At 42.3% G+C, this 12334-nt stretch overlaps 1 protein-coding gene across 1 annotated transcript in view; it reads left to right on the forward strand.

Moving 5' to 3' along the window:
- The window catches only part of TLN2 (talin 2), a 454454-nt gene that overhangs the window by 352725 nt on the left and 89395 nt on the right, over nt 1–12334 (forward strand). Inside the window, exons 32-35 of the mRNA XM_025390086.1 lie at nt 5251–5344; nt 7326–7415; nt 9277–9399; nt 10746–10889. Coding sequence (XP_025245871.1) covers nt 5251–5344; nt 7326–7415; nt 9277–9399; nt 10746–10889 — 451 coding nt within the window. The remainder of the gene's footprint in view (nt 1–5250; nt 5345–7325; nt 7416–9276; nt 9400–10745; nt 10890–12334) is intronic.

Consider the following 12334-nt stretch of genomic DNA (forward strand, 5'->3'; position numbering starts at 1 on the left):
CCCCTTATTATTTGTGGTGTCAGCGGTCGTGCTTTCTCTGGGAAGAAAAGGTTTGCTTCTGGAGAAAAATGTAGAGAATGTCTTGTTCCTCTGTTCTTAATTCTGCCTTTGAGCCTGGGTGCGTTTTGGGGACCCTACCTAGCCCCTTGGTTTTGGATGCCTAGGGGAGAGGAAGTCATTTGCTATTTAGTGCCTGGCTTGTTCATTTTCTTCCCATGTAACTGATTGGGTTCTGGCTCTTTTCTGACAAGTCGGGTGAAGCTGGAGACCCTTTGTCACCCATTCGTCAGCCTTTTTCCCCAACCAGGGGCTGGGCAGGTGCTCCCTGAACTTAGTCAAGGAAATAGAAAGTTAGCTTGCAGTTGCCAAAAGGAAGGGGGTATCCTACCTCTGAGCACCTTCCCTGAATCACTGCTCACCACTAGTCATCCTGGCCAGAAGGACTCCAGAACTGAGAAGGCTTTAGGCCCACAGCGGCCAGCATCAGACCCCAGGGCCAGGTTTCAGCTGCTTTCCAGTCCACAGAGGGTGCTCCCTAGGAACTCGCAGGTAGCGCCTGTCCCCCTGGCTCCCCTTTGGTCTGAGGTTCTTGCTGGGCAGGGCTCCTCCTGTCCCCAAAGACTGTGAAGACGGATGGTCCAGCAAGCAGCACAAATGAGAAGAGTGCACCTGCTCCGTAAACAGAAAGGTGTACAAGAGACCTTTGCTCTCTGTGGGTCTTACAGAGAATGTTGCCTTCCCTCCATCCAAATCAGGATCTCACTCAGTCCTGACTTCCAATTGCTTCAGTCTACATCGAACCCTCCCTTTCAGCAGACTCTGCGCCTGGCGGCTAAGGCTTTCATTTCCTTCTAGCTCCCTGTGAGTCCCTGCATTTATCTGCTCCCTAGCTCAGCCATCTATCATGCCCTGCCAGGTGTCCCGCCCTGGTACTGCTTTCTTTCATCCGACTTCTTTGTACCTTGTCTTCTCATTGTCTTGCCTTTTCAATTAGATTGCAAACACCTTGCCATCCTAGAGAGATACAAACGATTATTTTTGTTATTTTTAAATAATTTTTTTTTTTTTTAAGAGAGGGAGTCTTGCCGTGTTGCTCAGCCTGGTCTCGAACTCCTGACCACAACCTCCAGAGTAGCTGGGATTATAGGCACAAACCACCATGCCTAGCTAGATGATTATTATTATGTTTATATATTTATTTATTTATTTATTTATTTATTTATTTTTGAGATGGAATTTCGCTCCGTTGCCCAGACTGGAGTGCAGTGGCGCAATCTTGACTCACTGCAACCTCCGCCTCCCGGGTTCAAACGATTCTCCTGGCTCAGCCTCTCAAGTAGCTGAGATTACAGGCCCATGCCACCATGCCCAGCTAATTTTCTTTTTTTTTTAGACGGAGTCTTACTCTGTTGCCCAGGCTGGAGTGCAGTGATGCGATCTTGGCTCACTGCAACCTCCGCCCTCCGAGTTCAAGCAATTCTCCTGCCTCAGTCTCCTGAGTAGCTGGGATTACAGGCACCTGCCACCACGCCCGGCTAATTTTTTGTATCTTTAGTAGAGATGGGGTTTCACCATCTTGGCCAGTCTGGTCTTGAACTCCAGACCTCAAGATCCACCTGCCTCGGCCTCCCAAAGTGCTGGGATTACAGGCATGAGCCACCACGCCCAGCCTCTAATTTTTGTATTTTTAGTAGAGACAGGGTTTCACCAGGTTGGCCAGGCTGGTCTCAAACTCCTGATCTAGTGATCCACCCGCGTCGGCCTCCCAAAGTGCTGGGATTCTAGGCGTGAGCCACCGCGCCCAGCCTAGATTATTTTTTAATATCTGTGCCTTGACATAACAGGACCCTGGGAATACAGCTAGGTCAATTTCGATTTGCTCTTTCCTCCTTTCCCAGGTGCCTCTTCCCTGGAGGCAGGAAGAGAGGTGTCTGCTACTGCTTTTTACCCTGTAAGCTCCTGACTGGGTGATTTGTGCGAAATAGATCATCAAAAGCACCAAGCGGTTGATTCTTCTCACACTCCTCCCCAATTCTGTATCTACTTGAAACTTCCAGCCAGAGCTCTCACACTTCAATTGAATCAATTCAGCATCTCTGAACACTAAATAATTTTTTGCCTTAACCCTTTTTAACCATTGAAGTTGTACATCCCAATTTTTTAGAAACTGAGAGGAGATAGATAAGCCTAGATGAAAACACTGTTTCTGGAAGGTAGCATTATGGTTATTTAGCTTTTTTGTATTTTTCAAAATGAACTTATGTAGCTTTGATCATTAAAAAAAATTGTAAAAAAAAATCAAAGTATACTTCAGACCTATTTGGATTTACAAAGACCAGAGACCCTTCTAATTTTGGCCATATTTTTTATGATAATGTAAATTATTTAATTTCTAATGGGGGGTAGATTTATTGAAAGTTTTTCTTTCAAAATAACATAAAGTCGCTTCACATTTTAATATATGTCATTCTATCATTTTCTACGCATATATATGTTTATTTTTAGAGCGGTAGGCCCATTCTATTTATGCTGTCTTGTAAATTTTATTTTCCTTAATCATGTAACACATATATTCATCTGTGACATTAGGAAATGACTTTTAATGGGTCCCCAGGATTCTGTTGTGGGCTGTATATTTATTTAATCCTTTATTGTTGCGTATTTGGGTTGCTCCATATTCTTTGCTCATAGATAACTGCTGGGGTTTAAAACATAAATATTATTTTTCATTGTCAAATTTACATAACTGTTTGCCTCTGGACCACTTAGCACTTATTTAGCTGTTTAATCCTGACTGTAAAATGAGTTATGGGAATTTGTGATAGCTAAATAATGCTTCTTAGTTTTGGATCAGTATTATCCAAGCATCTCACTTAGACATGCGATGCTGGGCTGGGACTTTTGTGGATTACCCAACCACAAACCCTTAGTCTGTTGGTTTTTGTCCCAAGTTTTTATTTGAAAAAACTTTACATCTACAGAAAAATTTAAGAGATGAGGAAAACTGGCAGCTTTCCCACAGCTGTATATCCTCTGGATTCACCAGTTATAAACACTTAGTTTTTAATGGAAGAAGCTTTTATATAGTAACACGGTTTTTTAAAAACACAGATAAACAGAAAACACAGAGAGAATTAAGCTAAACAGAAAGCTTCTGTGATATGTGGAAATAGCACCAAACGATCATGCCATTATGATGTTGATATATGCCACCGTATCTCAGAAGTGTGTCTCAAAGCCACCACCACGGAGAACAGGGTGCTGCTCTCCCCAGGGGGTACTTTAAATGCGCACATTGAGGACTACACCCCTCCACAGTCCTTGGAACTGGGGATTGTCCGGCTGTCTCCTTATTCTTGTTTTGCTTTGCACCATGGACAGCACGGTGCTTCCCAATGACACCTTAATTAAATAGTGGTCCCCAAATAAATGAATCACCAGAGTCAATCTTACAAAAACTATTTTAGAATTTTTCCTATCACCCTAGTTCAATTTAAAATTGAAAGCAGTATCTCCTCATCAAATAATTAAGCTGCTTGCTTTTGTACATTGGCAACATCATTTTCTGTCTAATTTGATATTCTGTAGGAAGCTGCAAAGCCAATTTAACTAATAAAATGAGGCATCTTTTATATTAGTGTTGGTGATTAACAGCAATATGTGCCTATTTTATTTTTGTTTAACTTGCCAAAGCTGCAGTGGTTAGAAACTGAGTAGAATTCGGGGCCCTGCCAGAAGTGTGGACCAGTTATGACACTGCAGAAAAGAACTATGTATTTGGTTTTGGAGTCAGAAAGGCATGAGTTTACGTCTTACTTCTACTGCTTATTTGTAGCATCCTCTTTGGGAGTTATCTCAGATTTTTCATTTATAAAATGCATGGGTTTTCAATTTTAAGACTTAGTATAAAGCTAGTCATTAAAACAGTGTGGTATTGACAAAACATTGACCATGTAGATCAGTGCAACACAAATCAATGGGGAAAAGATTGTCTTTTTCAACAAATGGGGCTGGAACTATTGGGCTTACATATGCAAAACAATTTTTAAAAGAACTATGACCCATATCTTATACTTTATAAAAAGTTAACTACAAATGGCCATGACTTTCAAAATTATCCATGTCATGAGCTCAGACAAATTAAACAGGGGCTGCCCAGGAGGGACAGAGTGCTTGTCAATGTAGAAAAATCTGGGCTACCTCTTATGTTCTAAGAATAAAAACAAGTAAAGTCATATAAGAGTCCCTAGTTTATTTCTGTTAATGTTAACAAAGAAAATAGGTCTTTTAATGAATAATTTTGTGGTCACTTTTAGGAACCAGTCAATCACATAGAATTTAATGGAGGAAGAAATTTTAAAATCATAGGCACAGTTCACTTTATGTCTGTGTGTTAAAAAATGTACAAAATATTCCAAATTGTTCAGGTTGTCTTGTTCCTTGGGGGCTGCTGATTAAGGGTCTTAAATAGTGCAAATATGGTCTATTTGCTTGTTGCAAATTCTTTCTTATGAATGTATTAGCTTTCTTAGCAAAACTACAGTTGACCCTTGACCAATGCAAAGGTTAGGGGCACTGACTCCTGCACAGTCAAAAATTCGTGTATAGCTTTTGCTTCCCTAAACTTTACCAACAGCCTACTGTTGACTGGAAGCCTTGCTGATACCATAAACAGTTAACATATAGTTTATATGTTGTATGTTAATGTATTATGTACTGTATTCTTGCCATAAGTTGAGCTACTAACAAAATGATAAGGAGGAGAAAATGTGCTTTTCAGTAAGTGGAAGTGGATCATCATAAAGGTCTTCATCCTCATCCCTGTCACATTGAGTAGGCAGTGGAGGAAGAGGGGTTCATCTTGCTGTCTGAGAGGTGGCAGAGGTAGAAGAGTTGGAAGGGGAGAAAGGAGAGGTAGACACACTGGTGTGACTTTTACTGAAAAAAAAAAAAAAAAAAACCCACCTATAAACAGATTTGCACAGTGCAAACCCATGTTGTTCAAAGGTCAACTGTATTAGGACCCCTTCCAGGTCTAGCAAATGAATTATCAGAGGCAAGATAAGGTTTCTCTTTCTGTCTTCCCTGGGTATGGTTTATTTTTGGTTGTATAGAGCCTCTGTGGAAGAGTTCTCCTGGGGTCCCGAGCCAAAATAGTGAATTAATTGTATTTCTGGTGAGCCTGCAAAGCATTGTAGGGGAAATTACTGTTGATCTTAAAAAAAAAAAAAAATTCTGTTTCTGTCACAGAGCTGTGACAGAGAGCATCAATCAACTCATCACTCTGTGTACCCAACAAGCTCCGGGCCAGAAAGAGTGCGATAATGCCCTGCGGGAGCTCGAGGTAGGTCCCTGGGTCTCCTGGGAAGGCTGCTGAGGACTTGAGAGAGGGAGTGTCTGTGTCTGTGTGTCTGTCTGTCTTTGTCTGTGTCTGTTCTTTCCCTATAGGGCTAGTTTTCTCTTCTCTGTCCTTGCCTTTTATCTTTCCTCGGAGGCTGTTAAGGCCAAAGTTGCAATCCAAGTGGAAAGAAACTAAGATAAACTAGATTTAGTTGGGATTATCGTTCCTGCTTCTCATTTTTCCAGCAGGAGGAGATGTATTTTGTTAAAGGATTCTTTATTTCAAACAGGAAGAGGCCTGTGATGTTGGGTGTAGGCTGAAGATCAGCAATTTTTACCTAAAAAATATTGGAGAGATTGTTCTGGAACAATGGGGAGAGAGCTAGAGGCTGGGATAGGTGTGCTTTTGAGTAAAAATGATTTTCCCATATATTGTGTCTGTACCATATAGGGGATATGTAAGAGGAATCCTAGGACTAATACTACTTACACAGTCAAGGTGGCTGTGGGTCCCCTAAGGGCCCAGAACACAGTGTGGGCACTTTTCATTTTATACTCATACTCATGTTATTTATGGAAAAGTTATGTATCCCCATAGAATGTGTGTGTGGGTAAACATAAAATCAGTGTACCTACTTGTATGTCCTAACCTGCAGTCCTAACCAATGCAGGTTATATTGAGGTGCCAGATGGGTATCTCAGTAGATGTGGGTTGATTGTCCCAAGGTACCTTCCATTTCTGGATAAATCAGCATGGGTCTGGCATGGTGGGAATACCCACTGCAGCTCCTAAAGCATTTGATTGAGGCCCTGGTACTGGCACTAGGCCATTGTGCACAGCTGGAAGTGAGAAGGGGATTGTTATCACAGGACCGAAGCATTCTGAAAACAGTTGAGAATGTTTCTTACATTGGCTGAATTACTACCCTATTCTGCTCTGTTCACATTTGCAAATATAAATATGTAGGCTGTTGATCTAAATGAGCTCTGTTGGCCTAGGTGCCAATACTCCGTCCCTTATTGATATCCTTGTTTGAAAAATATGACGACTTTAGGATTGCTGTTACTAAAACAATTTTGATTATCCAAGGAGTGGGAGGAGGTTCTTGAATGAAATGAGCTCATTCCTTACACTGCCCTCTTTCCCTCCCATTTTTAACAGCTCAGCAGTTCCCCTTCCTTATCTCCCAGCCCCCAACCAGCCTTTGTAACTCAAATGACTGTCTTTTTGTTGGCTGTGTCCCAAAGATTGCTGGGTCCTAATGTACATTCTCGCTCCCTGGGGAGGAGGATAAATGGCTGCATCCCCAGGAAAAGTCCCTTACAAGTGGTGATCAGAGGTCATTACAGTGCCATGACTGAGCTAGCCATGGTTTTCAGTGGCTTAGAGACAGAGAGCCAGGCCCCTATACCCATTTATTTCCTTGATGAGGACCGAAACAACAATAAATGTTTTCTATACTGTTTAAATTAAAACCAAATGAACCATTGCAATGGGCAGTTTGGGGGAATTACCTTCTTTCATGCCTTCCCATTAAAATGTTCCAAAATTGGAAAAACTGAGGGTTCTTACTAGTCATGAAGAAATGAATGAATGGCCTTTTGAAATTTAAACTCCTTAGAATTATCCTGCAGAGAAATTGTGCTAATTGACCATGCATGTATTGCCTTATAGTAATGTTTTAATCTGTTTTAAATGCCATCCTTCTGTGTTTACCTTGTTTCTTCTCCTTTAAAACTGAAAACAAGAGATTCTAATCTCTGGCAAAGCTAACCAGAGACCCGCTCCCCTATAATGAGCATTGTGTTGCTAACAGGAAATCTGAAGTCATGATGTCATGATCTAAATTCTCAAAAATCTGAGTAAAAGTGATTATGACCAGAAACTTATATATGGAGGGAAAGTTGATAGTTGGTAGTTGATGTTGCATTTCTCTTGCTGTATGACGTTTGCTTGCTTTTTATGTTGTGTTCTTCTTCTGTAGACTGTGAAGGGGATGTTGGACAATCCTAATGAACCTGTTAGTGACCTCTCTTACTTTGACTGCATTGAGAGTGTGATGGAAAACTCCAAGGTAAGACTGTCTGTACCATAAGTCAGAAGTTAGCATTGCTTGTCAATGTGGGGAGTAGTTTAGACGTGCCTTATGTGCATCTGCCCATGGCTGGTCTGCAGGGCTAGCCGCATGTGGCATGAAGCCTTGTGGAGCCCTTTGCTCAGGAGCTTCTCAAACTTGAGGGTGCATCAGAATCACCTGGAGGGCTTGTTAAATACAGATTGCCTACCCCCAAGTTTCTGTTTCAGTAGATCTGAGATGAAGCTGAGATTCTACATTTCAGACTATCTCCCAGGTCCTGCCCCTGTGGTCCAGGAACCATACTTTGAGAACCCTTTCCTCTCTTTTTTCACAACTGGGTCTTACTGTGAGTCAAATCGTGTATTTTCTACACTGGAACTGATTTGGAAAGTCCTTCAGTGACTTGACTTACGTGGGATCCTCATGTGTGTTCTTTTGCAGTCTATTCATGGCATGCATTCTCAAGGAGGGTGAAATTGTTTTGTTTTGGTAGGATGTTGGAGAGGTGTTGAAAAAATTTAAGTTAATGTAATGGCTTGTTACCCTGCTCCTATCTTAAGCTTACTCAACGAAATCTTGTTCTTTGGTATTTGATTAGGAAAAAAAAACTTAAATGGCTCCTTAGTGGAACAATAATGGAAAAAACAAACAAACTGTTGAGAAACACTCCTCTGTAGTAATCGTACCAATGTCTTTTGAGAATGTGAAAATTTCACCTTCATCAGATGAATGGATGTCGAGTTGTTGCAATCTGGCTTTGTAGCTGGAACATGGTTACTTTTATTCTAGCAGGGAAACATCTGTATTGGTAGTGTCAGAAGGACTCAGTTTGATTTAGGCTAAAACCAGAATATCCTCATCCAGTACCTTTTATGGAATTATGATTGTCTAAGGGAAGGATGTGTACACACTCAGATCTAAAGAAATGGTTCCTTCTTAAAGAGGAATGTGAGCTTAGGAGGGAGGGAGAAATAGTGTACATGAAACTACCCTCTACCTTCTTTTTTTTTTGGCAAGTCCTTATGTAAACTGGATTATTTTGTATATCTAAGCAATTTTAGGAAATTTATTCCCTTCCAAGATGGCTTATTGACAAATGGTCTCTGCTTTGGGTTCTAGACCTGGCAATACCATAGTCTCTCCAAAGGGTAAGACATCCTTCAGTTCCATCATTGTTGCCCAGGAAAATATGACCAGCCCTCCTGGGACATAGTGAGGGAACATCAGATTCGCATCGTGCACCCTGTACTTGCCCATGTGACCTTCACTGTGACCTTGTACAGGATGCGTGACCACTCTGGATTGGATTCTGAACACTAAAATATCTTTTAGCTGTTACTGTAAAGATCTCTGAAGAAAGAACACACCATACCAGCGATTTTCAAAATAAGACAAAATTCTTATAGTTTTCAGGAAACATACTTAACAAAGATCTCTATTTAAATTTTATTGTCAGTAACTAGACAAATGATATCTGGAAGGGTGAGTCTCCTGCTTTCTGTTTATGACCTCACCTACAGCTCAGTGGATATGATTTTTATATTCTAGGAACTAGTTCTCAGTTTAGACCGTTCACCTATGAGTTGCCTTTTATAGACTCTACTATATAGTCTGTGTATATTAACTGTAACTCCTTGGAATATAGATAACTTTGGGGTTATACTTTCATTGTACATATCTCTTTGTGGAATGGAAATGATGTAATTCTCTTCCATCTCTTCTTAATACAAATAAAGGAGAAAATGTCAAATGTTCCAAATTCAGTTGCCTTGAATGTTAAAGTTGGAGTGTAGCCTCCTTTACCCCTTGGTTTGAGGCAATGCTGGATAGAGAATGTTGCTGGCCGTTTGTTTTGCAGGTTCTGGGTGAATCGATGGCAGGGATTTCACAGAATGCCAAGACTGGGGACCTCCCTGCCTTTGGGGAATGTGTGGGGATTGCATCCAAGGCTCTCTGTGGACTGACAGAGGCCGCAGCCCAGGTAAGGGGCTGGTCCTGATACACCCATGTGCCCTGTGCCAGATCCCTGTGGGAGGTGCGGGGGAACTCCAGCTGCACCTGTTTCTCCAAGTACCACCACAGAAACCATGGGAAAGACAGTGGCTTCTGTGCTGGCTGGGGCATTTACACAAAACATGAGCCAGTTACCCCCCAGGAGCAGAGCAGCCATGGGCCAGGCTGGGGAGCACGGCGAGACTCAGTACAGACCCAGCATATAGGTTCAGAGGCCAACATTTCAATCGTTTTAAAAGTTTTTATTATAGATGAGTTGTTTGGGGTAGAAAAATAAGCACTAAATAATTTAAATTTGCTGAGGCTTTAGAAATGCAAAACTCTTTCATCATGCTGTTTTTAGAATCAGAGAGAGAAAAAAATTAGATGCCATCATGCAGAGAAATGATATGGCACATTCCTTGCCCTTCTTTGACTATCCTATGTATTTTCAATGATGATTGACCTCCTATGACAGAAGCTTCAAAGATGTCAGCATCTACTTTAACGGGTTCATCATTTGACAATTACCTTGAACTTAGAAGATTTTACTGAACCACAGAGAAACATTACTAGTTTAGGGGATGAAATTCTCTACCTTCATCCTTCCCCTCAGATCTCAGGGGAAATGAAATAAGATAAAATTCCTGTGCACAGATTCATTTTTTCTCTTTTATTTGGCTGACACATCTAAACGGAATTGCAAAGGGAAGACCTTCCTTTGTGCCCTCTTGTCCTCTTGGGAACCAAATGCTGTCTCTTTTGTTGTTGTTTTTTTCTGGGCCATCGTACTCAATTACAAAATTAAGATCCCTTCTGCTATTGAAAATACTGACCTAAGCAATAAGGACATGCTTTGGTAAGCTATGAGATGAGGAACCCTAGGACAGGGCAGGCTCCAAAGTTGGCTGACCCAGCAGCTCCACGCCATTGGTCTGCATGCACCCACTGTTTTCTGCCTCTCCTGTCTGCCAGCCAAAGAGTCAGCTTCATTCGGAGGCTGGGCAGCCTCGTGATCACAAGACAGCTGCCAGAGTAGTCAGGGCTGTGTCCATCCTTATCCATGCCCCCAAAGAAGAATTTCTTGAGGCTCTCTCCTAAGAACAAGGAGACTTTGTTCCATGAGCTTGTGATAAACTCCTGCTGGCATGTCAAGCTGGCATAAGCCTGTTCATTACTACACCCTTATTGGTGAGTGGGATGAGATGACCTTGACCAGTTTGAACTAAGCAGTGCCTGAGTGTGACAGCAGCATATATAGTGTGGACCATCATCCCCGACAGGCTCACGTGGGAGCATAGAGCCTGAGCTGTGGTTTTTCTCTTCCCTTTCTAGGCTGCATACTTGGTTGGCATCTCTGATCCAAACAGCCAGGCAGGCCACCAGGGCCTAGTGGACCCCATCCAGTTTGCCAGGGCTAACCAGGCCATCCAGATGGCATGCCAGAACTTGGTGGACCCTGGCAGCAGCCCATCACAGGTAACTGTTGGGGAGGATGTAAGATTTCAAGCCCTTAAGCAGCTCCTTTAGGTAGGTTGTGGGAGGCTATGAGAAATTAGTAAAGAATCTTGTTCTTTCAGAGCTTGCAAAGGTAGCTAAATGCCAGCACTGTAGATAATGACTTGGGTGGGGACAAATATTGCAAAATATGATGGATCTGGAAATTTGTAAGTACCTTGAAATGGGGTGCCAGAAGGCAAAAGGAGTGAAGTAATCACAGTGAGATTCACAAGGAGTCTTCATTTCAGGGGACATGCGTTGAGGGCTTGTTCTGTGCTTAGCTGTAAGGGGTCAGTGTGTGCAGGGCTCCATTTTCTACCCCTTGGCTCTTAGTGTGTTGGGCAAAGTTTGGAAAATGCCATGCATGATGACAGTGCCAGGGATGTGCAAAGGAAGGTGTGATTAATTCTCCAAGGGGGCTGTCGGGGCTCACTTCCCAGAAGGGACGGCACTGAACCGGGCCTCAAAGTTGGGTAGAATCTGCAGCACAGAAAGAAGCCAGAGTGCCATTTGATGAAGAGCCAGTGTGTGTGACATTCCATAACATGTCTCATACCTGAGTGGCATAGGGTACCGGTCACTTATTAAAACAGTGTGTACCGAAAGGAAGGAGAAGTGGCTGGAATGGGGGTAGCAGAGGCAGTCTTGTTAGTGACATGTCCACCATCAACCTGGGGCCCACATTCTTGAGGCGGGAGAAGGACCTGAACAAAGAAGGAAACACAAGGACCGTGTGGACCTAAAGCAGCCCTGAGAGCTGGTGTGTCTGGGAGTCCTTACCCATCCAGCAAGGCCAAAGGGGTGTTACCAGCCTCAGCAAAGCAGAACAGGTGGATTCAGGAGAGCAAATGAGTTGAGGCTGGCGGGGTGGAGCCTGTGGAACTTCCTGAGCCAGACACCTCAGTAGATGTCAGCAGCTCTCCCATGGATGAGAAGGGAGCTGTTGCACCTTGATATGTATTTTTCTCATCTGGATCTGGGCTCTACAGTCTGATGGCCACTGGCTACATGTGGCTGTTAAGCACCTGAAATGGAACTAGTCCAAATTGCGATGGGTTGTGAATATGCAGTACACCCTGAATTTCAAAGACTTGGTATGAAAAAAGATGATAAAATCTCAGTAATATTTTTAAATTGATTATATGATGAAATTTTTGGATATACCAAGTTAAATAGAAGAAATTATTTCATTAATTTCTCTTGTTTCTCTACTTACTTTAAGGTGACTACTAGAAAACTTAAAATTGTGTATGTGTAAACCTTGGTCTAGATTCTACACCCTGGACCTCCTATGTGGGATTCCAAAGGCTAACTGATTACATCTCCTTTAAGGCTACGTGGGGCTCAGCCTATCCCACCACTATGTCAGCACCTCCTTTTTTCTTGTTCTTTCTTTATTATCTTTGCTTAACATTTCTTGCCCT

Source organism: Theropithecus gelada, chromosome 7a (genome assembly GCF_003255815.1).
Source record: "Theropithecus gelada isolate Dixy chromosome 7a, Tgel_1.0, whole genome shotgun sequence".
Taxonomy (NCBI): domain Eukaryota; kingdom Metazoa; phylum Chordata; class Mammalia; order Primates; family Cercopithecidae; genus Theropithecus; species Theropithecus gelada.